Here is a 27,758-nt window from a genome sequence, read left to right on the forward strand (position 1 = left end):
TTTTTGGCTTTTTGAATATTTTTCTTGTGCCTGGACTATATCTAAAGGTCTCTGAAGCCTTTGTGCACTGCCTAGTATTCACTGAGCAATCCTGTTTTTCAACTCAGAGCACACACTTGTTCCTTTACTTGGCGTTAACAAATTGCATAATTTATTTTTATGCTGTTTTCTTCATCGCTTGAGATTTTCTTTTATCCTGTGTCAAGCACATACTTTTACAACCAGAAACTTCACTGTATTTTATTTGATAAAGATGAGTTTTTTATAAAGCCCGAATAAATCCCTGAAGATCATGTTAGCAATTAGATTAAATCAATTTAGTGACCACTATGTTTAAAAAAGATTACTTTCTAGTAGGTTAGAGGGTGGGAGAAGGGAAAGATATAACTTTATCAGAAAATTCTTTGTTCACAAGGAACTAATCGCTTCCTGGGCGAAGAAGAAGCTGTTCTTTGTAATGAACAGCTCAAATAATGAACTGTTCTTTACTTTTTGGGTTGAGCAAACTCAATTCTCAGGTCCTGGCTCATTTCTGAGACGGCCATGCCTATGTGCCAAAAGGGGCAAAGTAGGTAAGTCTTTCAGTCCTGAATGCCTAATAAATATATTTTTAATGGGAATGAATACATTCATCTATAGACAAAATAAACCCAAACACTCTAAAAGCCTAAGCCGTAACCGTTCTCTACCCCAGTTCGTCTGAACGCTAACCACCAGTCTTTTATTCCTCCAACTAAAATACTGTATGCATCCCTCAACAAGCCCGCACTGTGCTATTTTTAATCATACTTTTAAAAAACAAATAACTTATTTGTATACAACTCGAGCAGCCGGTGGTGCGGGCTTAATATATCGCACAGCTGTTAATTTTGGTTTCTCTTTTGGTAGCGGCACTTAGATTCGCCTCTGCCTGAGTTTCCATCGCGGTCTGGAAGTGTAAACACACGAAATACAAAAATAACCAAGGGATAAAGAAGTCCCAAGTTTGGCGCCCAAACTAGGCGGCGGCGGGAAGGACCAGAAATCCCCTCCACTCGCTGGGAACTCGCGACCTGGTTCGTTAGCGCGCGCCGGGCTCCGAGAAGTGCTCCGAGACTGCCCCCTTCTCGGAGGCCTCCGGGTCCAGCCCCGCCCCTACTGGGCGGAGGCGGCGGGGCCTTGGCGCGCGCGCGCGCGCGCTCAAAAGCCCGGATGGGCCGCGGCTTCCGGCGCGGTGCCCTCGGACGGCAGGGGGCGCGCATCCGGCGCACCTCGGCCAGCTCGGCAGGTTTAGGGGCCTATGCGGCCCGGTGTAACTGAAAGGAAAATGGAGCAAGAAGCCTAGTCTGAGGGGTAGCCCTCACCCCTCTGACCGAGGTCCTGCCGTTTTCACAGCCAGGAGCCTCTTTTTCTCTCCGAATCTACTGCGTTCGAGCGCCCCGCCGGCCAGGGCCCTGCGAGTGGGATGGTCGCCGAGGCCCGGGGCGTCGGGCTTCCGCGCGCCCGGTGACGGAAACTGGGGAGCCTCGGGGGACACCCCCCAACTCCGACTCCAGTCGCGGAAAACCCCAATTAGTGAGCATCAGGTATCGGCGTGGAAGCGCGTGGGCAGTTCGGGGTTTGCTCTGTGACTTCTGTCTCCCGGCTCGCTCTCGGCCCCGCGCGCAGCCTTTAGGTTTTCGTGGTGGGGGGCGCGGGGCACGTGGGTTTGTAGAGATTTTGTTGGAAGGAGGCGAGACTCGCCGCCAGGGAGGAGGGCGGGGTCTTAGGGCCGCGCTCCAAGCGGGCGGGGGGTTTGGGAGGGGGCTCCGCGGGCGTCCGGGGTAAAGGTCATGTGCGAGGGGGCAGCTGCCAGGTGCGGGCAGCTTCTTGACCCGGGGCCGTAGTAATAATGACAGGTGTCTGTTCGGAAGCTTCTATTACCCAGGCGCTGAGTCTGGGCAAGATTGGGCTGGTTCTGTGGGCAGGTTGACTCAGCTTTTCCTGATGGGCTGGTCAAGTTCGGACACGTTCCGAGTCTGCAGTAGAAGGAGCTAAGCCCTGACTTGTCTCCAGCTGGGGCTATTTAAACCATGCCTTTTCCCAGCTGTGTTCGCTGGCTGTTTGGGAGAGAGAACCTGTAGTCACCTACGTATATGGCACTTACTTTATGCTGATCCAGGTAAGGACCCACTTACTAACGGCTTTACTTTTAGTAAAGGCATTATTTGTCTCATTTCTATATGATTTTTTGTCTTTTTTTAAAACAGGTGTTTCATTATTTCAAGTTTTTATCGTGTTTTTTTTTTTTCCTACTCTTAGGCAAATGTGCAATACCAACATGTCTGTGTCTACTGATGGTGCTGTAGGCACCTCACAGATTCCAGCTTCGGAACAAGAGACCCTGGTTGGTATTTTTGTCTCCAGTGTAACTTTAACAGAAAGTTATTGTATGAGGTGATCTGCTAAATTCCATAGACTCTAATTGTAGCCTGGCTCTTTTAAGTGAAATTGTAGTCCATAGCTTAAATTCTGCCACTCAGCTATAACTGTGGAGCAGAAGTTAATTGTGAGCATCGTTATTTATTTTCCTAGCTTTTTACTAAACTGAATTTAAAAGTCAGTTTCATTATCTTCTTAAGTATGGATGGTGAAGTTACGGCTTATATGACTGATTTTTCGATTTTGACCTGTCAGTATTTAACTTTTAAATGGTTTCTGAAAGTCACAAAAATAATTTATGCTTGTTGTAAAGATTTTAGACATTATAGGAAAGTATAAAGTAAAAACTGAAAATACTGGTCTTTTGTTCGTGTTTACTTTTTAGATCTTTTTGTATGTACATATCCACATATATATGTGTACATGTGAGTTTTAATTATGTTGTTTGGTTTATTTTGCTAAAATAGGATTTTATCTATATATATATTGGGCAAATAACATCGTGTCAATAAATAAAATCTATAGAATTCTTCTTTAACAGCTGCATGGTAATCCACAGTGTTTGTATACCATTTAAAAAATTTATGCTTTCAGTGATAGATTTTTTTACATTGCTTTTAGTTTTTGAGTATTACAAATAGCACTTTGTTTATATATCTTAACACAAGCGTTACCTCTCTCTGCCAGAACTGAGTATTATCACTTTATTATTTTGCCAAACAAAGGAATTGTATTGTTTACATTTGTATTTCCCTAATCTTTGGTGAGGTTGGGCATCTTGTCATTTGGTGAATATGTGTCTTTGGGGGTTTGCTTGGTCTTACCTGTATAAGGCTTATTGGTTTTTCTTAATAATTTGTAGCTGTTCTCTGATTCAAGAGTATTTGGTTTTTATCATTTATAAATGTTACAATTAACTTTGCTTATGTGGTCTTTAAGTAAAATTTGATTTTGCTGCCATTTGAATTTCATATCATGTCTTGGATGAACTCTCCCCTCCCAAGATGATGCAAATATATTGCTGTATTTTCTTCTAGTGCCTTTTCTTTTCTCATCTAGAATTTTATTTATATAAGATTAAGGACTGGTATTTTTTATAATAATTTTCTTATTAATGCATGTCTTTTAAGTCTTAATAAAAAGCTTATGGCTTTTCATTGGAGATTTTTCATTTTGCATTGTTTTATATAGTTTGAACTTAATATAACAAAATTTTAGAAAAATAAGTATGTTCTCTGGGAGAATTGATTCTTTAACTTGAAAACAAAGCTCATAATGTAAACACACGGTGAAAAAAACACATGATGAGAACAATTAATGATTCAATACTACATTTATTGTGTGTTTAAAATTTTTAAGTTATTAAATAATGTTCTGTTGATTAGCAGGAAACAGGCAATTTTCTTAATCTAGTTTTGAGAATTAGATCCCAAACTTGGGTTGCTGTCAGATTTCAAAGTTAGATAGGACTGGAGTATACTGAAGGGAGGTGCAGAAGCACCAGCCTGTAGGGGTGGTTGTGTAGTTGTAAAGATTTTGAAGATTTTAATATAGCATCAATAGGGAGAAAGAACATAAACACATTACATCCCTGCCCCCTTGCCAGTTATTTTCTCAATAACTTGCAGATCCTCTAGATCAGAGGCAGCAAACAACAGGCTATGAGCCAAATTTGGTCTGTTGCCTCGTTTTGTGAATAGTTTTTTTGAAATGCATCCACATGCATTGGTTGCATATTATTTATGCTTCTGAGTCATACTGTCTGGTGAGAAAAGCTTTAGAATATTTACTATCGGGCTCTTTAAAGAAAAAAAATGACCCCTTGATCTAGTTGGCTGGCTCTTTCAATACAGGTTGTTCTTTGTATTTGTCATTTTTGTGTTTGTGCAATAACCAGCACTATCTGGTTCATGGCAGAAGCTCAAAAAATGCTTGTCAAGTAGATATGTGGAAGGTAGCCAGCTAAAAGTCAGCGTGATACTATAGTAGGAGGAAAATGCTGGCTTGCCATTGAGGGTTGTGAGTTGCAATATTCAGATCTGCTCTTAATTACCCTTGTCAGCTTGGTTAAAGTTCTTAACCTTCACGAACGTAATCTGCAGAAAGAAAAGACTGGTAAAGGGACTCATTGTAAATTACATTTATTTTTTTCTCTCAGATTTTGTCATTTAGCTTACAGTAAACTCATTTGAGTATTCAGTTTACAGTTGAGCTTGTAAGGTAGTAAGCAGATGATAGAAATAGCTGGAGGAAAAAGAGTTTCACTGCCTTGGCATGAATGTTGATCACAGCTGATAATACTTGAGGGTCCTCTGATTACTTGCATAATAATTCCGTCCCAGTATTTTTTCTCCAAACACAGTCTGTGGTATTCAGTTTACATAGTCTGTTACATTTAGTGAAGACATTATGACTGACTTTTTGGGGTCTAACCTTGTGAGGTTGCTAGACATTGTGTTTGCTACCCTTATTGAAATTCTCTATGGATGAGTTTCCTGCAGGGCTTTTGGTTCTGGAATGATTTAAAAGTATGATAGCAACTCTTTGTTCTTTATAGGTTAGACCAAAGCCATTGCTTTTGAAGTTGTTGAAGTCTGTTGGTGCACAGAAGGACACTTATACTATGAAAGAGGTATGCTGAACTAAGTTAAAAAAAAAAAAAAAAGTCTTCCTAGTTACATATAGCCATGGTGAGAAATTGGCCATATAGAGGGATTTTCAGTAAGCAGTAGTATTAAGTATTGTGCTCGTTTGGACTGTAATTTGAAGCTGAAAATTCAGTTTATACTCGAATTTCATTTCTCAGCTGGGAACCTCAGACAAGGGGAAGCTCTATAGGAGTTTTTTGCCTTTTTGTGCTGTTAACCCACTTGATGCACTGTTGTAAAGTCTTTTCAGACTGGTAATTCTTTCTCAGAATCATGTTTTTAAATGGATGAAATAAAATATATAGGATTACAGTGGGAAAACTACATTAAAATATAGTTAACAAAATAGTAAACAAGTTTGTGATACATGCTTTTTTATGACCACTTTAATTCAGCAACAGATATAATAAATTAATTTGGAAGTTGTAAGTATAATTGGTATTTTGAGATGTTTACATCAAGCATAGTATGATATGAGAAATGCTTGTGATTTTTTTTTTATTGGTGACAAAATCACAGTTATTGTTAATACTTTGTGATTTGTTGCCTGTATTCATATTTGAAGGAAAAGCTAAATTTCAGTTAAAAGGTAGTGAGAATAAAGATAGACAGTTTTTTTTCCACTCGAATTAATGGACCCCCTGAATTCTATCCGAGGACTTTTTGGGCATCCATGGATCCCAGGTTAAGAACTTCTGCACTAGAGATACATGAGTACAGTATACTGATCTTTCTGGGAGAGAGGTGAGCTGATTCGTGAACATACATTCTGTTTAATGGATACATTTTAGTGTGGTGTTCTCTAGCTTTGAATTTGTGCACAAAAGCATGCTTTTCACTGAGAGATTGGGCTGTCTTGGGCAAAATTTGATGTGAATGAAATGTGCCTCTTCCCCATCTCTCACAGTTTATGGGGCTCAGTACCTTATCTACATCAGGATAGTGGGCAAGAGGAGATTTCAGATCCTTTTCATTTTTAGCCACACCAGAAATTTTCTTACAAGATGTTTGGTGGAAGGAGTCTAGGTTGTCTTCCTTCTTCCTTTCTCACTGTCTACTGTTTCTGATCCACAGTCACATAGAAACATTCCTTTAAGTTTGAAACCTGTTTAGCCAATTAAGTCTATAGATGGGGTTTGCAATGAAGTATCAAGGTAAATTATGTTTTTAGGGATGTTAACTTGGGTCTGACCTTATGTTATCATTATGTAATCAGTTAAGGAAACAAAAAAATATGACTTGTAGCAGATAGAAATAAGGAGAAAATTGATCAAGACCATGATAAAGACTTAAAATGCTTATGTTAGACCATGTAGAGGGATGTATATGTTGTCTGACACAGTTTCCAGTTGTAGAATCTTTGTTTTGTGGTATGTGGGAGAGTAGTGAAAGCTGGTATGGAGTAGTAGAAAGAAAGAAATACTGGACTAAAAGTCAGAAGACCTGGTCGGTTTTTTTATTTCTCATATGATTTATGAAATATCAGAAGAAAGAGAAAGTACTGTAAAAGTACATTGTAAACTGTAAAATATTTAGCCATATATGTACGATTCAGGGTCATTATTTTGGTTACTTACTGTATGCATTATGTTGGTATCTTTGAGAGCTTATTTCATGCATTGAGTTCTCCCCAGCTGTTACATAGATGTAATTAATTGGTCATTATCTTGTCTTCCTCATCTGTGATGACCTCAGATTATTGAGTATATGGTATCCAGAACTATTTAGTAAATGACTCCAGGTCACTGCTATATTTTAATTGATGTTTTTGATTCTGCAGCTTTTTATTGTTATCATTGGTTTTGCATTTTGCTGCCTTTTAGTTTCTTCCTAATAAGTAACACCTAGATATCTGGGCAAAGGTGAAGTCTGCCCTCCTCCACCTCTGGCCAAAGACACATTTTAAAGTTTAAGTAAATCAGAAGCAGTGTTTCTACTTCCATCAAATTAAAAGGAGAACATATAAAATCAGCTCTTTTCTTTTTTTAAGCATATAGGATGGTTGTTATTTAGATGTGGTTGTTGATGTGGTTGTTGGTTGTTTAACCCTCCAGATAAAAGAGATGTTATTGAGCGTATTTGAAACAAACATTTAATTTTCTTTAATGCTCAGAAATTGTATTTCTATTTCAGGTTATATTTTATCTTGGCCAGTATATCATGACTAAACGATTATACGATGAAAAACAACAGCATATTGTATATTGTTCAAATGATCTTCTAGGGGATTTGTTTGGAGTCCCAAGCTTCTCTGTGAAGGAGCACAGGTAAGTCTTTAGTCTATAAAATGCCACCTGGGCAAACATTTCAGTTCACCTCCATCTTCACACCATTTTGTCAGAGAAAATTGTTATAATATGTATAAAAGATAACTGAAGTTTAATTTCTTAGTATTACAGCATATTGTTTGAGAACCTGAGTTCTGGAATCTTACAGGCTTGGGTTTAAGACCTAGCTCATTCATTTACTTGCAGTTAAACTAGGTAAATTGGGTTAAGCCTTAAGTTTCCCCTGAATATGAAGTAGGAATAATATAAATATCCTCGAGGTTATAAGGAAGCAGTGTGTAAAAAAAGTGTTTGGCACATGGAAAGCATTTATTAGCTGCAAGTTACTGCATATTAAAAAAAAATTCTTGTAATCATTTCCAAAGACAATCTTTATATTATCTTGTGGTTAAAGGCTTAAATTTGAGCTCTAGTTACTTTAGAGATCTTTTTCTTTGTCATATACCATTGTAACACTTAATCAGCTGCATTTAACCCAGGTAACATTTCTAGAATTGTTCTCCTGGGAATTGAAGACTCTTTTTCCAGTCTTCTTACTTTACATTTGGAATTCCTTTCATTTGGTTTAGGACATTTAGTCTCTTCGCAGCATCTTAATTAATGAGATGACTACTTTTCACCTGAAACATTTAATTGGCTTCTAGTATTTAAGGCTCAATAATGTTATAGCTAAAAAGATAATTGAGTTGGGATATTTATAACTTTAAAACAGCTTCACACTTTAAAATATATATTCATTATTGTACATTAAGAGAGAAAGCTAAGGACAGGGAAGAGTGACTACAGTTTGTCACCAAAAGGTATTCTTACTCATCATTTTGATGGTATGTGCAGATGTGTTTTGACTGTTGGTGAATATACTTTATTTGATTTCATCTTGCTGTTAAACTAACATAAGCATCTTTCCACTGACAAACCATTTATGTTTAATACTTTATTTTATACTTGGCCTTGAAATATAAGCTTTAATTTTATAAAATAAATAACTTGATAATTTTGCACTATGTATTAAATTTTGATAATGTTTGGAGCTGTAATTTCTGATACTGAAAGTACAGATTTAAAATTATTTTTGACTTGAAGCCTAACGTGTTAAGGTTAAACACTGGCGAAACTACTGACTTGGGAATGAGATATAAATAGGAATATTGGTTTTTGTGAGTTTAAGGAGCTATATTATTAGTTCCAAGGATGAAAACAGTTAGCTGGGATTGGCACTTTGCCCTTAACCTTGAGAATTAGATATGTCTTGTGACCAATAAATGTTCTCTAAAATCTTTAATTTATTTAAAAAAAAAAAGAAGTACCATGACTTCATTGAGTACTGGCATAAGTGAATTGTTTCCTTATGTTCCAGGAGGGCAGAGATTTGTTTTTATTTCCTTCTTTGTTTTCCCCAATTTCTAGAACAGTGAGTAGTAGTCAGCCTGTATTAAATGACTGCATACTATTTCATCTTTCAATTTTCAGATCAAGAAAGAAAATCTATTAGATGATTGATCCAAGGTTGATGAAAGTCAAAACTATAAATCAAGTTCCTATGTATTGGGTTTTACATAACCTACTACCTTTTTAAGGCAGTCTACTTCTATGCCCAGAGTTAGATAATTTGTTTGAAATAAGAATGTTAACCTGCCTCATGTGTTCATGCCAGTTTTTGTGGACTTTTGCTAAAGTCTAAACAATGCATGTTTCAGGAAATGGAGATGGGAAATCTTTGAGCTAGGGAGATCTTAGTGATTATTAGGCTGTATGTAAATCATTGTGCAGCTAATTATTTTGGTGCTTTTTAGTGTCTAGGAGTTTATCAGTACTTGAATGTAATAATTTAAAATTTGGGTTGTAGTCTGATAGTTTATACTAATATACATTTAAAAGTCCTGTTCAGCCCAGTTTAATATATTTTTATTTTAAAATGTACATCTTTTTTTTCTCTACAAGGAAAATATATACAATGATCTACAGAAATTTGATAGTAGTCAGTCAGCAAGGTAAGTTAATTTTGAATGCCATAAACCATATACTGTAAAAATACCTTAAAGACATTTTGTGGATGTGCAGACATTTTATAATTGTGATTCTCTTTAAAAGTTGCTCTAATTGTATGTAGTAAGGGTATGATAAATTTAACAGGAAGAAATACATATGAGCACAAATAACATAATGCTAAGTTTCTCGTGCATATTTGTACTATATCCGGTTACATAAATTTAAACCTTGGGATGTCAGGTTAGAATTTGTTTGAAAGGTAGGTAATTTCAAAAGATTCTGCATGGTAGACATATGATCTAACCTTGAAACATGTATTCAAAGACTTTGGGAAGTAATCCAGCTACCTAGGTAGGACCATTTGAATGGAAGGGCCCTTTTCTTGTGTTTTTTATAATAGACAAAGCTTTGTTTACCAGTTTTTTCAGGTGAGTGCCATTTTACTTCCCTTCCTTTAGATGTAGTTCTTAACTGGTTATTTTTGGATTACATAACCCGTTGATAATCTGATGAAAGTCCTAGGTTCTTATTCCTTAAAGATATACCCAAACATATACAGTGAGATTCTGGTAAATGTTTAACAGTCCAGTCTCCAGGGAAAGAGCCTTGATTTGTGGTTACTGGTTTTCATGATATAAATACTCTCACCTTGACCGTTTTCAACTATAAACATGGGGTTAGGAAGAAATGCACATTTGGCTTGGGAATGCTGGTAGGAGCTGGCTCCAATATACCACAGACTTCTCAGAGTCTATTTTTGGTCTGTAAGAACTGTTCTCAGAGGCTTGTTTACTTTCCAGAATGAACTGACCACCCCTTTGAGCTCCTATTTTTCTGTATTAGATTTATTGTTTTATTACTTTTTTACCCTTACTTGCTTACACATTTGTGTCCTATTCAGGTTTGCAATCTGCGTCACATAGTACAGTGTTTGGTAATAAGGTCTTTTAGTAAATGTGTTGAATTGAATACCTATTCTTCCAAAGTTAGGATTTAAGACCCATAAAAGGGCATCACCATCTTATCCTAGAATAGAAGTAATTTTTAGGCCGGTAACTTGAGATTTTATTTCACAGAGCACTTTTTGAAATCAAATGAAGGCAAATAAACAACTATAGTTATAGTATCTGTTGTAGTATTTTCAGTTTTCTGAAGTATTATCCCTGATATATTCATTCATTTAAATAAACCTTTGTTGATTGCTAGGAAAATTGTATTAATGAAGTGGTAACCTGTAGATTTCCTATGTTATTTAGATTGAGTTTGTTTCAGGTTTTAGATTACTTAATTAACTTCAGAACTCCTTTATAATAAGGTTCTCAACCTTATTATACTTGGTACTTCCCTTTTATTACATCTGTTTTATAACATCTCTTACACTAAAACAAAATATAACCTATTCATATGGACAACTTAAAATCAATATAATACATTTACCCATAATACAAAAGAGAAACTTTTTAATGATAATGCATATCATTTCAAAATGTTAATACTCAGACCTGGCTTCACTGTTAAGGTGAAATGTTTCCAAGGGAGTAGTAAAGGGTATTTGATTATGATCTTTGGTGATTGTATATATTCCATATCTGAAATTTTGACTTGCGCTGTGACAGGTCTATACATCCACATACAAACTAAACCTACCTACCTGAAAGTTACCCACTTCAGTTGATTATTTTCCCATTCAAATCTGTGCTTCATCTGAAGTTTCTCTCTTGGTAAATGATATGCCACGCATTTATCTACCCAAGATAGAATCTTGGAATCCTTCTTGACTCTTTTCTCCCTTGTCTTGTGTATTAGACATCAGGTTTCTGTTGGTTTTTACCTTTTTAAATTCTCTGGAATTGGCCTTTTTTCCATGTCTTAGTTTAGGCTTTAATGCTTTTCATTTGCGTAATTACAGTTGCTAACACTGGTTTCACTGCCCGTTCTCCTTTTGGCAGAGTGAGTTGTCACTCCTCTGCTTAAAGTGACCATTTCAGTCAGTTCAGTCGCTCAGTCGTGTCCAACTCTTTGCAACCCCATGAATCGCAGCACGCCGGGCCTCCCTGTCCATCACCAACTCCTGGAGTTCACTCAGATTCACATCCATCGAGTCAGTGATGCCATCCAGCCATCTCATCCTCTGTCGTCCCCTTCTCCTACTGCCCCCAATCCTTCCCAGCATCAGAGTCTTTTCCAGTGAGTCAACTCTCTGCATGAGGTGGCCAAAAAAGGAACATTTAGGGGCTCTTTATTACTTGCTGTGAACTAGCAGATCAATTTTATTTCTTAGATTAAACCTTTTTAATGGTGAGTGGCTTAGGGAGGAATGTGAAGTATTAGCTGAGAAGGATGCAGTGATTTGCAGTTGGTGGCATGCATACTGCTTGTTGATATCTTTGTGCTGTTTAGCAAGACATGCAGGATTCTTGAAGATCCTGCTTACATTCCTATAGTAATGAAGTAGCTGTAGTTCTAAAGCATCCTGTAGTTCTGGATGCTTTTTTCACACAGGGCTCTCAGTCTGAAATAGCCTTTCCCAGTTGTATTTCCACATATTCAACTATGAAACCTTTCCTGATTCTTTGTTACTCAGACCTTGCCTTATCTCTGCCAAATAATCATTACTCCATACTCCCATCTTCTCCATTAATTTACTTCTTTAGTGTGTTTATTGTACTTTATGATGATTCTTATGTATCTTCTATATTAAAATGAATTATTTATTTACATCTCTAGTATCCAGCACAGGATGGCACTTGGGAGACTACAGGTTCAATGTTGGTTGAAAGTTAAACTGTATAAGGAGTTTGTCCTAGATAGCATCTATTGAGTAGCCCTTCCTTTCCTAGTTTGTGATTCTTTGTTTTTATTTTCTGTCAGAACCATCAGATTCAGGCACATCTGTGAGTGATAACAGGTGTCACCTTGAAGGTGGGAGTAATCAAAAGGTAATATTGATACGAACTCACTCTACAATGATATTTCTTGAAAATTGGGGAAGGTTGTTTAAAACAATGTATTTTTAGCTTCTGATGTTATAAGTTTGTGGGTTTTTTTTGTTTGTTTGTTTCTCCCTTGAATGCTTAGGACCTTGTGCAAGAGCTACAGGAAGAGAAACCTTCATCTTCAGATATGGTTTCTAGACCATCTACCTCATCTAGAAGGAGAGCAGTTAGTGAGACAGGTATATATGATTATTTAATTGGCACTTTCAAACTGCTTTTCATTTTTCATTTTTACTGATACTAGTCCGTTTAGACTTAAATTGTGCTTATTTTGGTTCATGTGAATGAATTTCTGAGGTTCTTATTTTTATATGATTTAATTGGCTTAAAAATTGTTTTCTTAGCAACATGTTTCTGGTTGACTACAGCAGGCACAGTTTCCTGTGTCCTGTATTTTATAGTTGGCTCTCTGCTAGTCAACATAATAGAGGACAAGATTTAAACTTTGTTTTAGTCATCATTCTTAGTCACCTTTACAGTTAAAATATTTGTTATTTCTAATAAATAAAACATAGCAATGAGTTTAAAAACAGAAAGTAGCATCTTAGAAATGAAGATGAGGTAAAGAAAATAGCTAAGAGCATTTTTAACAGAGAAAAGAATAGAGGGAGGAGGCTGTTACCCAGTGAAAGTCATAATAACTAAAACTGTATATTTCAAGTGAAAAAAAAGAATTTAGCAGATCAGTGAAGTAATACAGATAAACTCAGGGGAGAGTTTGTACATGAGGGCAAAGGGCAGAAAGTGCAGAGGATGTCTGACTAAATTCATAGGGCTAGAACAAATGGTTGGTTAGTTGGGGCCGGGGGTGGGGTGGGCTGGAAATCAAACTACATCTGTACGTTATGCCAAAATGAATACTAAATGAGTTTAAAAGATAAATTAAAAATTACAACATACTGAAAGCGATTTACTTTTAAAATTTGACTGTTAATATTTCTACTATATTAAAAGTTTCAAAAAAATCAATAAGAAAAGTATTAAAAATCCAAGTTGCAAATTTCATAGTAAATACAAATGACTAATAAATATGAGGAGGGGTAGATTTTAGTGATTTAGCTTTATAGACAAAAAAAAAATGCAAAAAAAGATGTCTTTTCTGGTTTTTCAAATTAGCAAAGATAATTTTTTTTAAATTCTTGCTAACTTACGTGTTGACACTAATACACCAGCGGTACGTCAGTCAGTATAAATTGGTTGACATTTATGAATTATAAAAAGGCTTGGGGTCCTTAACATTATCATGGTTAACTCCACTTCTAGGAATCTCTCCTAAGGATATAGTCAGAAATTCAAAGATTATATGTAGAGATATTAAAGCATTATGCATAGTTGAAAACATACATGATGCCAGAGAGTGTCATCACTCTAGTCCAGGCCATTGTCATCTCTTACCTGGACCACTGCAGCAGCTTCTGATTTTCTGTTTCTAGTTTCTGTTTCTGTCCTTTACCATATTACCAAAAAAGATCATGAAAGGTAAACTGGATTGTGGTATGCCAGATCCCCTTTAGCTATTTTGAAGCTATTAACCTTCAAATAAAACCCACACTTTTACATTGGCTTGCAAGGCCTGATCTATTTTTATTCTGGTTTTTGGCCCTTTCCCCCACCTTCAGTGTGTTTCAGCTACATTGATTGTTTGGTTCTCAAACAAGTCAAAATTCTTTCCAGCTTGCACCTAATTTTTTTTCTGCAGGAATTCTTCTGTCTCAGCCTTGCAAGACCAACTCCTCATTTTTCAATTTTTGCTTAATTATTACTTTCTCAGAGAGCCTGCTTCTAACCACTCAGACAAGTAGATCCCTTTTTGTTACTCTTTTCCTTGGTACTCTGCTTGTTTCCTTCATAGCACTCATTATAGCTTGTAAATGCTTATGTTTTGGTTGCCTTGATGTTTGAATGTAAACCTCCTCTGGTGGTAAGGATGATGGCTGACTTCACTTTTACACCCACTGCCTAGCACTGTGCTAGACAGAAGCCAGTGCTCAGATTTGTGGACTAAATAGTTATGATGAACATACATTATGGACAGTATATTCTCAGGCAATAAAAATAATGTAAAAGGATATTTAAGAGAAAACAGCTCCTGGCGGTCGTTTTTTAGTGGTTCTACAGTTCTTTTTTAATGGTGAGGAGTTGATGCTTTCATTGCTAGGGCCTGGGTTGGATCACTGGTTGGGAAACTGAGATTCTGCAAGCCATGCAGTGCAGCCAAAAAAAAAATTAGAAAACAATCCCAAATTATACATACAGTGTGATAATAGGTATGTTTAAGAAGAAGAAAAATTTTTTTAATGACAGCTGGAAAATTACTAAAGTGTTAATGGTAGTTATCTCAATAGTAATATTATAGATGATTTACTTTTAAATTTCTATTTCTTAAGAGATTTCTACAATAAGTAATACAATACTTTCATAATCAGAAAAAGCCCCAAAGGTTATTTTTTAATAGAGTTAAAAAGATATTCTGGACTTTGAAAAAATATGCATCAACAGCATGGTTTTACCCTTCTAGCCCACATCTTTCAGTCAAGGTCACCTTTTCTAATAGTATAAACATGATTAAGAACTTATATCAGAAACTTGTGATCTTAGAGGATATAAATGTGTTTTGGGAATTCAGAGGAAGAAGAGGTTACTTCTGACCAGGAAGGTCAAGACAGGGAAATGGAATGAGCAGAGGTATGAGTTGTATTTGTTTCAGGCATACAGATTAGAATTATATTTTATTAAATCTCATAACCCTTTTAGGTACTTAACATGTAAGGCAGCAGTGAGCACCCTTGCACATATGTTTATAAATGATTATGTAGGTATTTATCTATGATAGAAAAACTGCCCATAAAATGTTACACTGTTTTGGATTTTTACCAGTAGTGTATAAAAAGTCCTCTCCCAAATCTCTTGAGACTTTGTCATTTTGGTTTTTGTCATTCTCATGGGCGGAAAATGGTATCTCATTTCAGTTTGCATTTCTTTGATCGCTAGAAGATAAGTCATTTTTTCATATTTATTAGTCATTTGTATTTTATGAATTGAACTGTCCTTTGACTTTTTAAAAATCTTGTCTTTTACTTGATTGGCAGGAAGACTTTGTGTAAATGGATATTAGCTATTTTCTAATGTATATTGCAGTTCTTTTTTAGTTTGACAGTGCCTTTTCACTTTGATTTATTGTATTTTATATTGTTATTAAGTTTTAATTAACAACCTAATCTTGATGATCTTTTTCTTGAGGGCTTTGTAGTGTTACATTATACTTTCCCATCCTTCCCATTCTTATATAAAAATAGTTGGATGGTTTTGTTCTTTGTGTTTGGTTTTTAAATCCACTTGGAATTTATTTTTATGTCTGATATGAGGTAGGACTCTTATTTATATTCCTGACAGATTTGGTAACATTCTGAGTTTAAGTTAGAGATAATTTCTTATTTAAAATAAAATGGATCAGGAACTTTCTTGGTGGTCCAGTGATTAGTCCTACGAGCTTCCATTGCGGGGAGTACAGGTTCGATTCCTGGTCAAGGAACTAAGGTCGTGCGTGCCACCTGGCCCAATAAATAAATAACCCACATGGCCAAATAAATAATAAATGGACTAATTTTGTTAATTGTGATTCCTGTTAAAAATACTGAGTACTAAGGAAACTGAAACATGAAGAATATCTTCTAGGTAAATTAAATTTTGAAATCTTTTATTAAAGTTTGACAGAAATCTCCTAAGACTTGTTAGTAAAAACTCTAGATGGATTAAATTAATTGTGACTGGATAAAGTTCTGAAGTGAAGTGAAAGTGAAGTCTCTCAGTCATGTCCAACTCTTTGCAACCCCATGGACTGTAGCCTACCAGGCTCCTCTGTCCATGGGATTTTCCAGGCAAGAATACTGGAGTGGATTGCCATTTGCTTCTCCAGGGGATCTTCCTGACCCAGGGATCGAACCCGGGTCTCCCACATTGTAGACAGACACTTAACCGTCTGAGCCACCAGGGAAGTCCTGAAACAAGTCCTGAAACATTTTTTAAAAATGTCATGTTCTGCCATCAGTTGGACAGATCAGTAAAAGTGTTGACTTTTGAAGCATTCATTATTTTTCTGTTCAATTTCATTATAACAGTTTTAGTACAGATAGGTAACTTAAGACAGCTCAATCTTTAAATAAATTACAGTATAGCAATTTAATTGTTTTTCTTTACATATTCAGAGGAAAATTCAGATGAATTACCTGGTGAACGACAGAGAAAGCGCCACAAATCTGATAATATTTCCCTTTCCTTTGATGAAAGCCTTGCTCTGTGTGTGATAAGGGAGATATGTTGTGAAAGAAGCAGTAGCAGTGAATCGACAGGAACTCCATCAAATCCGGTAATCCTCTAAAGTCTAGTTCTGACATTCCTGATAGGCATTCAGACAGAATGTACGTGTATGACGTATGATTGATGCTATACACTTGGTAAATTTTTTTTCTTTCAAATGAAACTACAGATCTTCCTATGCAATATTGCTCTTTACAGCATCAAATCTTGCTTCTATCATCAGTCCCATTCACAGCTGGGTGGTGTTTTTGCTTTGGCTCTATCCCTTCATTCTTTCTGGAGTTATTTCTCCACTGATCTCCGGTAGTGTATTGGGCACCTATATCTATTTCTGCTCTATTGACTATGCCAAAGCCTTTGACTGTGAATCACAATAAACTGTGGAAAATTCTGAAAGAGATGGGAATATCACGCCACCTGACCTGCCTCTTGAGAAACCTGTATGCAGGTCGGGAAGCAACAGTTAGAACTGGACGTGGAACAACAGACTGGTTCCAAATAGGAAAAGGAGTACGTCAAGGCTGCTATTGTCACCCTGCTTGTTTAACTTCTATGCAGAGCACATCATGAGAAACGCTGGGCTGGAGGAAGCACAAGCTGGAATCAAGATAGCTGGGAGAAACATCAATAACCTCAGATATGCAGATGACACCACCCTTATGGCAGAAAGCGAAGAAGAACTAAAGAGCCTCTTGATGAAAGTGAAAGAGGAGAGTGAAAAAGTTGGCTTAAAGCAGAAAACGAAGATCATGGCATCTGGTCCCATCACTTCATGGCAGATAGATGGAGAAACAATGGAAACAGTGTCAGACTTCATTTTTCTGGGCTCCAGAATCACTGCAGATGGGGACTGCAGCCATTAAATTAAAAGACGCTTACTCCTTGGAAGGAAAGTTATGACCAACCTAGACAGCATATTAAAAAGCAGACCTATTACTTTGCCAACAAAGGTCCGTCTAGTCAAGGCTATGATTTTTTCAGTGGTCATGTATGGATGTGAGAGTTGGACTATAAAGAAAGCTGAGCACCGAAGAATTGATGCTTTTGAACTGTGGTGTTGGAGAAGACTCTTGAAAGTCCCTTGGACTGCAAGGAGATTGAACCAGTCCATTTTGAAGGCGATCAGCCCTGGGATTTCTTTGGAAGGAATGATGCTAAAGCTGAAACTCCAATGCTTTGGCCACCTGATGCGAAGAGCTGACTCATTGGAAAAGACCCTGATGCTGGGAAAGATTGAGGGCAGAAGGAGAAGGGGACGACAGAGGATGAGATGGTTGGGATGGTTGGATGGCATCATTGACTTGATGGACATGGGTTTGGGTGGACTCCGGGAGTTGGTGATGGACAGGGAGGCCTGGTGTGCTGCGGTTCATGGAGTCGCAAAGAGTTGGACACGACTGAGCGACGCTACTGAACTGATCTTCCCTACACCTAACCCAGGTTTGGCGAAAAGGGTGGAAGATAATGGAGTTGCACTGGAGTGTGTTGGTAAAATTTCGTACCAATGTTAATAGTTACTAATGTCACCATACATATTGGAGAATCTTTGTGAGCCACTGCACCAAAGATAATCTTAGAATTCTAAGCAATTTTGTCTTGAATATTTATAGTAAAAATGCCTTATTACAGCTCTCAGTTGTAATCTCATCTTCACATTTGCCATATGTAGGTCTGGACATCAGGGAAAGTATTTACTAAGGCCATGAAATATTTGTATATTATTGCATGGGTGATGGGAAAATATCAGTACTTTTTGATTACTGATAGAATAATTCCAGTATTAGCCAGCACTAATGTTTTTAAGATACCACTGAAGGAAGGTTTGTAAAGTTTTTGCCAACAAGAACACTTAACAAATGGAATATTTTCTTGTCATTAAACATTTGTCTTTAAAATTGGAATCTTTATTTGTGATATGGCAATGTCTCATGGCCATTCTGTATATTAGTGATTGTTTTATAGTTTTCTAGAATATGTAAAGGAATGAACCAATTATGATAGTAACTATGGTCTTTTATGTATTCTTGTTACTTTATTATCTTTGCATTTTTTTCTTCTAAAGCAGGGATTTTATTGATAGAGATGTACCTTCTAGATACAATATTTAATAGAGCTGTTACTTGTATAGGCCACTAGATGGCATGATGAGCTCTCCTCCAAGAGCAAGTTCTTCATTCAGTAGATATTTGTGCCTTTTCTGTGCCAGGTTCCTTTTGGCAGTAATGAAACAGTAGTAGTCAAGGTAGATATGATCCTTACTCTCATTGGGAGATAGGTCATCGGCAGTCAAACAAATAATTTAAACAGTCAATAAATGCTGTGACGGAAAAAATAGGTTCTTGAGAGCAAATATGTGTGATTTAAAAATTGAATCCACCCGGTAAAGCATCTGCCTACAATGCAGAAGACTGAGTTCGATCCCTGGGTCGGGAAGATTCCCTGGAGAAGGAAATGGCAGCCCACTCCAGTATTCTTGCCTGGAAAATCCCATGGACGGAGGAACCTGGTAGGCTACAGTCCATGGGGTCGCAGAGTCGGACATGACTGAGTGAGTTCACTCACTTAAATTAAACTGATGTGTCACGAACTTCATGTTTGGATAATTTTATTCCTTACAGATGGTTTTAATACAATAACTATGCCCCATTTAAACTTAACAGTCTTTGTTAGAGTTGTTTCAGAATTCTAGCTAAGCGATATTAAAGTTTTTGTTCATTCTACCTGAAATACTGCCTTGTAACCAAAGGCAGTATTTTTGTTAGTCCTATTCTGCGCTCTCTTCTAAAAATCCTCTTTATTAAAATAAAATTCTGTTGGTTTTCAGGTAAAGTCCCAAGTTGTGAAAGCTTTTGGTTGGGTTGATTTTTTTTTTTTCTTTCCCTCTTCATTTTAGCTTATCTCACATGGGGTGGTTGTCTGGTGTTGTCACTCATCAGTTTGTGAAGGGAGCTAAAGGAAAGTGCCTTTGCCTCCCATCTTTTCTTTGTTTTGGGTTCAAAATATTGGAACTAAGCCTATATTCTAGGCTCTATACTAGGCAATTACCATATTTTGTCACCTCAGCAGCCTCAAACTCCATTTATAGATTGGAAAACTAAGATTTGGGGGTTTCAAATAATCTTAGATCACATAACTAATAATTGTCACAATTGAAATTCAGAAAAACAGATTTTAATATTTTTTCAGATCAAGGCTGTCTGATGCTTTTTAAATACACAGTGCTTAATGTCTAGGTTTTTCTATTTTGAACATCAGGTGAAACTTTTGAAAACTACCTTAAATTTTGCTCTCTTCAGAGAACCCTCTAGGTCGGCATGGGCCAACTTTTTCTGTGAAAGGATGGATAGTTACTGTATTCCGATTTGAATTATGATTTTAGTGTGATTGTTAATAGAGCCCCCCGCTTTTTTTTAGGAATTAGAACTGCAATTTGAATGTTACTTTTACTACTATTTTCCTAACATCATGATTTAAAATATTTTGGTCTTTTGACCTTGGTGGTTATAAAATAATATACCTTGTTTTTATAAATGATTAAATCTAAACTCATATTTCGTGAGTGAAATAGTTGTGGCCTTTACAAACTGAATGTGTCTAAGCTTGAGGCACTTACTGGCAAATCTAAAATAAGAATGTATGTATCCTGAATACTAGACCAAAGTACTTTTTCTGTATCTAGCCTTCTGCTTTATGTATGTTCTTACTCTTAGCCACTGATGGCAAATATTACAGGACTGAAGGTCTTAATTTCTTATACTGTTAATCAGAGTTTTAAAATAGGAATCACATGAGCAGATGCAAATTTTTTAAAATAAATTTTAAAAATTATATATGAAAGCTCTTCCAAAGAAATTCTCAAAGTTCATTAAATATAAATCATAATTATTGTATGTGTTATAACTACTAGCATCAAAATATAAAGATGATTAGAAATTGTCTTAACTCTTAAAGTATGTGTAATTCAGATAAACATGCATGCAAAATTATGTTTTGTATAATTTGTGTGTGAAAATAATATGAGTAGCACAGATATTAAAGGTGGGAGTGTTTTTTTAGTTACAGTATTGACAAAGCCTTTGGCAAAAAAGAATGAGCAGGATTTGAAAACTCAAGTTACTCCAGTTAGGGAGGAATTGTGTGGAAGTTGAAGTTTGGTTTAGAAAACAATCTGGATCTGGCTAATTTTTCATATTTAGTGAAGGGGAAGCAGGGTGTTTAGTTGGAGAAAACATGAAAATGTTAATATAGATGTTACTGTATGTACCTTGAATGCCAAGGGAATTTGGCCATTTTTTAAAATGGAGTTTTGAACAGAGAAAATATCTATCTAGTCGTAACTCAGAGGCTTAACCTAGTGTCTGTGTGTAGACTTGGACTGAGGGGAAATTAGGTGCACAGGGGATGAGTTAAGAAGCTGTTACAGGTAATGTCCATTAAGTCATCTTTTTTTGCCCCTGATTTTAGGATCTGGATGCTGGTGTAAGTGAACATTCAGGTGATTGGTTGGATCAGGATTCAGTTTCAGATCAATTCAGTGTAGAATTTGAAGTTGAGTCTCTTGATTCAGAAGATTATAGCCTTAGTGAAGAAGGACAAGAACTCTCAGATGAAGATGATGAGGTAGTTTTTTTCTTTTCTCTGATTATATTCTAAAATTCTTATATATGTTCCATATTCATTAACTGAAGTTGAAATAATGTTATCAGATTTCACATCACAATTTTTGACTCTTGATTTATTCAAACTAGAATATTGGTTTGTGGACTTGAGGCTTTGTAATTCCTTGTTGTCTTATTTATATTTTTAAAAATACAATGTCAAGAAGTCAGTAGGCCTTAATGAGCATTATAATAGTCGGCTTGTTTTAAAATTAATCCAGTTCTCCTCTTTTCACTGTTAATTTACTTTTTATAAAAATAAAGCATGCAATTAAAGTCACATACTACCACCAGATCTGTTTCCTAGAAATGACCAGCTTGAACATTTCTAGCTATCTCACTGTTATTTAATACCTGCATATTTATAAGATAAAACTGCTTGTACTGAATTTTTTACTTTATTCATTTTAAACATCCTCTGTGTTGACTTTTTACAGTAGTGGGTGAGGATTTTATTGTCCTCTATTTCTCTGCCTTTGTATTCACTCATTCCATGTGACCTTTGTCTCACATTTCTCATATTATAGCACAGTTGGACCATGGGTTCCACATCTGCAGATTAAACTAAGTGCAGCTTGGAAATATTCAAATTAAAAAAAAGATTTCCAGAAAGTTTCAAAATGCCAAACTTGAATTTGCTGTGAGCCATCAACTGTTTACATAGCATTCATGTTGCATTTACAACTTATTACATAATATTTACATTGTATTAAGTATTATAAACAATCTAGAAATGATTGACGTATAGAGAAGGATGTACATAGGTTGTATGCAGATACTGTGCAGTCTTACACAAGGGACTTAGGTATCTGCAGCTTTAGGTATCCTCAGAGGGTCCTACGACTGTAGTACATATTGTTTGTTTAGGACTTACCACTGACAGGTCTTACTGGTTTGAATCGATGCTAATGTTGTTTTGTTTGTTTTAGGTATATCGAGTTACTGTGTATCAGGCAGGCGAGAGTGATACAGATTCATTTGAAGAAGATCCTGAAATTTCCTTAGCTGTAAGTATACATTTATTTTTTTCAAGGAATCAAAAAATAGCATTGAGATCAAGATTAAAACAATATATCTAGTCTCCTACTTCTTGACATGAGATAATTTTTATAAAGTTTAAAATTGTGAAGTTTTAATGACTTTTGAAGTATTTTTGTTCTTTTATTGGGTTGGAATCTGTTGCTACTCTTTAGTTTTTTTTGTGCTGGAATTTGAACTTTTAAAGAACTGTATTATGGAAGATTTTGAGTATATATAGCATAGAGAATAGTACAGTGTATCTCCTTTGTACTTATTCAGTTCTAACATTTACCAACATTTTGCCAGTCTTAGCAAATATAAATATTTTCATATTAATTCATATTAGAAAATACAGGATTTTCTATGAAAGAAATTTGGACTTAAACATTTACATTATGCCTCAGAGTTCTTGAGGTATTGAATGTGTATTCTTTTAATTAAATATTGTTGTTTAATTTTTGTTTTTAATATTGCCTTTTATTTAGGAAATCTCATTTCTCTGTTTTCTGAGATAGAAATAATTATTAATTATCCAGTTAAAGCAAAAGAGAAATTGTAAAACTTTAGGAAAATACTATACTATATTAGAAAATAATTCAAATAACTAATTTACTCATTTGATGCCAGGTTGAATTAAATATTTTAGACATAGGTCTTATAATTTATCGAACTCTTGAAGCACTTTCCTCCACTGTGTGTGTGCTCAGTCGTGTCCGACTCTTTGTGACCGCATGGACTGTAGCTTGCCAGGCTTCTCTGTTCATGGGATTTCCTAGGCAAGAATACTGGAGTGAGTTGCCATTTCCTTCCTCCCACATTACAAGACCTTTGTCTTCGGTTTTATCTTTTAGTAGAGCCCTGCTTTTACAACTTGAAAGAACCAGTGTGGGAGGATGATTGGTCTCGACCTTTATTGCTAATATCTTATATTATTTGTCAGGCAACCTAAAAATGGTTATATTATTCATGGCAAGATAAACGGGACCAATAGGGCAAGTTTTACATGTACAGTGTTTCAGGCAAGAACAGTGCTTCTGTTAAGGCAGGGAGATAAGGATAGTTCAGTGAAGAGACTTGTGATGTGAAGTTTGTTAACCAAATTGCATCAAGGGTGGAAAGATTTGAGAAATAAAGTTGAAATAAGGATGAAGCAGTGAGCAGTTACAGAGATGAGAACCCAGAAAAGGATAGACAAGTAAGGGCATGCATTTTGGCTAGTGACAAGGATGGCAGAGTTTATCTGGTGGTGATTGCCGAGAATGTTTAGCGTTTCCTTTGTGGGTGAAATTAAGGAACACCCATTTGAACCCTGGTTTTATAGAACTTCTAAAAGAGATATAGTCAATGGCAAACTAGATAATAGTTTTGTCTAGATTGATTTGGTGAACTCTGGGCAAGGTATCAGATATGAGCTTTTAAGGGAGTAGGGTGGGTACAGGCCTCTACAGAGAATATCCCATAGCATAGCACTTGGCTTAAACCAAAGGAGGTGGTGCAGTGGCAGAGAATCTGCCTGACAGTGCAGGAGATGCAAGAGATGTGGGTTCAATCCCTGGGTTGGTAAGATCCCCTGGAGTAGGAAATGGCAACTTGTCCAGTATTCTTGCCTGGAAAACTCCATGGACAGAGGAGTCTGGTAGGCTACGTACCGTCCATGGGGTCACAGTGAGTTGGACACAGCTGAGCGCACACACACTGTATATCCATTTCTTAGGGATTCCCAGGTGGCTCCTGCCAGTGCAGGAGATGTGAGATTGATCCCTGGGTCAGGAAGGTTCCTTCTTGCCTTGGAAATCCCATGGACAGAGGAGCCTGATGGGCAGTAGTCTATGGGGTTGCAGAGTTGGACACGACTGAGCACACACACACACTAAATGAACCAACCGAGGTACATGTTAAGGTCATGGTGATTACATTTTTCATTTTAGAATTTTTCAGCATAGTTTGGCTGGAAAAAATAGGTATTTACAAGATCATGTTTAAGGAAAGACATTGTTTTATGTAAAACATGAAATGCTGAAATTGGAGTTGTATGATAAACATTTTGCCTTAGACATATTGAACAAGTTGTTAGCATTGCTGGATTGGTTATTGAAGGGTTATAGAAGCTAACTCTCTTGTTTCCTTGAAGGACTATTGGAAGTGTACTTCATGCAATGAAATGAATCCTCCCCTTCCACCTCATTGCAACAGATGTTGGGCCCTTCGTGAAAACTGGCTTCCTGAAGATAAAGGAAAAGATAAAGGGAATATGTCTGAGAAAGCCAAACTAGGAGACTTGATGCAAGAAGACGAGGGCTTTGATGTCCCTGACTGTAAGAAATCTACGGTCAGTGATTCCAGAGAATCATGTGTTGAAGAAAATGATGATAAAATCACACAAGCCTCTCTATCTCAAGAAAGTGAGGACTATTCTCAGCCATCGACTTCTAATAGCATCATTTATAGTAGCCAAGAAGATGTCAAAGAGTTTGAGAGAGAAGAAACACAAGACAAAGAAGAAAGTATGGAATCTAGTTTTCCCCTTAATGCCATTGAACCTTGTGTGATTTGCCAGGGTCGACCTAAAAATGGTTGCATCGTCCATGGCAAAACAGGACATCTTATGGCATGCTTTACATGTGCAAAGAAGTTAAAAAAAAGGAATAAGCCCTGTCCAGTATGTAGGCAACCAATTCAAATGATTGTGCTAACTTATTTCCCCTAGTTGAACTACCTGTAAAAACAGAATTATATATTATAAGCCTAAAAATTTAGACCTGAAATTTATTTTTATTTTTTTAGCTGTATCAAAGCAAGCTAATACCTTACATGTAGATCTCTCCCAATAGTGATTATTCCTTTTAGGAAAATGCCTACTCTGTTGCTATTTTATATTTGGCTTTCAGTGTAATTTAGATTGGATTTAGTACCTTTCATGTAAAAAAAAAAAGTTGCTGTGAAAGATTCAATATTTAAATTTTAGATACTCTTAAACCTTCTAATCCTTCATTTTTGTAGTCTTTCAGAGAGACTTAAAGTACAGTAAGCCTCCTACATGTGAAGATTTGCAACCTTTAACTTGCGAACTTTCAAAGACGCAAACAAACATTTGCATACCTAGCCACTAAGTTCACGTCTTTTATACATTGTCACATGCATCCATCCTCTGCAGCCGGTGCTTTTGTATACTGTACACTACTGTGCAGAGTACAGTAGTACAGTATTTTTTATTTCAAGCTCAGGATGTCCAGAAGCAAGTGTAAAAGCAGGAGGGATATAGCTGTTACTGCTGAGAAGCACCAAGTGAGGAGAAAGAAATGACAACCCACTCCAGTAATCTTGCCTGGAAAACCCATGGACAGAGTCGCAAGAGTCAGACATGACTTAGCAACTAAACCATCCACCACTACAAAGTGCATATATGCTTAAAGATAATGTCTGAAAAGGATATTTGTTATATATTACCTAATTTTTTGGTGGGAGGGTGGGAATCAAGGAAGACTCGGGGTTATTTTTTCATCAGCTTCCATTTTATACTTATTTATAATGGCCATTATTTTTACCAATACTGTAAAACTATGAATAAAATACTAAAAGTTTCATATAGCCAAGAAAAAAAGAAGCACCAAGTGGTAACTGGGCACGAAAGTGAAAACAGTTGAGAGAGTGGACTGACAAGAGGAAAAATGTAGCTGAAGAACCAAAGAGGTTCACAACACAGGAAATGGCATGGAGATTTTCTTTGAGGAGGCACCGTTCATTTTTGAGACACAGGAGCTGAATGTAGAACGGTACCTGAAACAAGGTCGCAGCAGCCATTCAGAAGGCAGTCCAGTGTTACTGTGTCATTTTATGATGAGAAAAAACAGCTACCACCCAGACATCCCTGGATCGTTTTTCTAAGAGAGTAGACAGAATTGAATCTAGTAAGGAACCAGAACCTGTGCCATCAGTGTCAGGCATGAGTGCAATTGCAGCCTGCTTCTGTCTCCTGTTGCTGACCATCCTTCAGCCCCAACGTTTCCCACCCCTTCTCCCTCCAGTCAGTAACTCTTCTTGCCTATTCACTTGGTGCCAATCCCTGTGTACCAGCTGAATTGTGCTAGTATAATGTACTGCTGTATTTTTTTAAGGTACTGCTCTGTAAGATAAAAAAATATTTTATTTTTTTGTGGTTTTATGTATTATTTGTGTGAAAAGCATTATAAACCTATTACAGTATAGTACTATGTATCTGATTGTGTTAGTTGGGTACCTAGGCTAACTCGGTTGAACTAAGGAACATACTGGACTTAACAAATGTGCTCTTAGAACAGAACTTGTTTGTATGTAGGGGACTTACTGTACTCTTTCTAGATAAAAGAAATATTGGTGCTACATGAGTAGCACACATTTCTCATTCTCCAGTCTCTTGGATAATATTGTCAGGGATAGACTAAACAGAAGACTTGTTTGTTTTTATACTAGCCAAAAATGTCATAATCTCTCTAAATTGTCCAAAAATTATACATTATTTTAAGAAAACAGAACGGAACATAAAATTCTAAACTCTCAAACTGTGTGGAATAACATCTTGATTTATATTAAATCTTCAACAGAATAGTGAAAGTAACTTTGATTTACAAGGTCCCTGTGTTTTTCTTCTATATATGACAGTTGTACATACTCAAGTGAGGATAATAAAATCAACTGAACTATGATTAAGATAGAACTGAGGGGTAATTTTATACAGCAAGTTTGTGTGCCAGTTACAGAATATGGTATTAAACTTTAAAAATAACCCCCTCACACACATACACACACACACATATACAACTTACCCATGTATATAGATAGGTAGGTAATGACTGAATGGATCAGTACCTAGCTAAAGAGTGTTCCTCAAATAGAGTAAAGCTTAATTTGGGGTTTATAATACTTAAGCTAGGGCTAAGTAGAATTGATCTCTGAGGAGAAAATAGATTATAAACACTGTATAGTCTCCATAGCTGTGAGTTCCACATCCATGAATTTTAACTTGGTTTGGAAATAGGAAAAAGATACCAGAAAGTTTGAAAAAGAAAACTTGAATTTGCTGTATACTCTCAACTACATAGCATTTGTGATACATTTGGTGTTATAAGTAATCTAGAGATTTAATTAAAAGTATATGGGAGAAGAAGAACCTTTGCAAAGTTAATGTGCAGAACCATAGTATTTTATATAAGGGACTTGAGCATCAGATTTTGGTATCCCAGGGATCAGGGGGAATCTTAGAACCAATCCCCTATGGATACTGAAGGACAGCTGTACATTTAGAATGTAACTCAATAATTATGCTACTTACAAAGCATTCAAACTGCTGCAAATAATTTCATTCAACATATACATGTGTTACTAATGCAGTCTTGATTGTCTAAATATTTTGATGTGGCATATGTATTTATTGATTTACAAATAAAAGATGTACTGAGTGCTTAA

The 27,758-nt window shown here is 36.3% G+C and overlaps 1 protein-coding gene across 2 annotated transcripts; it reads left to right on the plus strand.

The window, feature by feature from the left end:
* Positions 1-1,188: 1,188 nt before the first annotated feature.
* On the plus strand, positions 1,189-27,758 carry MDM2 (MDM2 proto-oncogene). Of its 2 annotated transcripts, XM_040233424.1 has the most exons (12): positions 1,190-1,565; positions 2,066-2,140; positions 2,281-2,365; positions 4,958-5,032; positions 7,182-7,315; positions 9,278-9,327; positions 12,197-12,264; positions 12,404-12,500; positions 16,527-16,687; positions 21,103-21,258; positions 22,226-22,303; positions 24,448-27,758. In XM_040233424.1, the coding sequence occupies exons 3-12, from the start codon at positions 2,285-2,287 to the stop codon at positions 25,021-25,023; spliced, it is 1,476 nt and encodes a 491-aa protein (XP_040089358.1). In that variant the 5' UTR covers positions 1,190-1,565; positions 2,066-2,140; positions 2,281-2,284; the 3' UTR covers positions 25,024-27,758. The 2 variants fall into 2 exon arrangements, with proteins under 2 accessions (XP_040089360.1, XP_040089358.1); XM_040233426.1 differs by lacking the exon at positions 2,066-2,140 and having other exon boundaries at positions 1,189-1,565.

The sequence above is a fragment of the Oryx dammah genome, unplaced genomic scaffold (genome assembly GCF_014754425.2).
Source record: "Oryx dammah isolate SB20612 unplaced genomic scaffold, SCBI_Odam_1.1 HiC_scaffold_29, whole genome shotgun sequence".
In the NCBI taxonomy this organism is placed as follows: domain Eukaryota; kingdom Metazoa; phylum Chordata; class Mammalia; order Artiodactyla; family Bovidae; genus Oryx; species Oryx dammah.

Coding starts and splice junctions, on each gene's coding strand:
- MDM2 (XM_040233426.1), top strand. CDS start 2,285: ATGTGCAATACCAACATGTCTGTGTCTACTGATGGTGCTGTAGGCACC. Junction 5,033..7,181: donor ACACTTATACTATGAAAGAG/GTATGCTGAACT, acceptor TTTCTATTTCAG/GTTATATTTTATCTTGGCCA. Junction 9,328..12,196: donor GATAGTAGTCAGTCAGCAAG/GTAAGTTAATTT, acceptor ATTTTCTGTCAG/AACCATCAGATTCAGGCACA.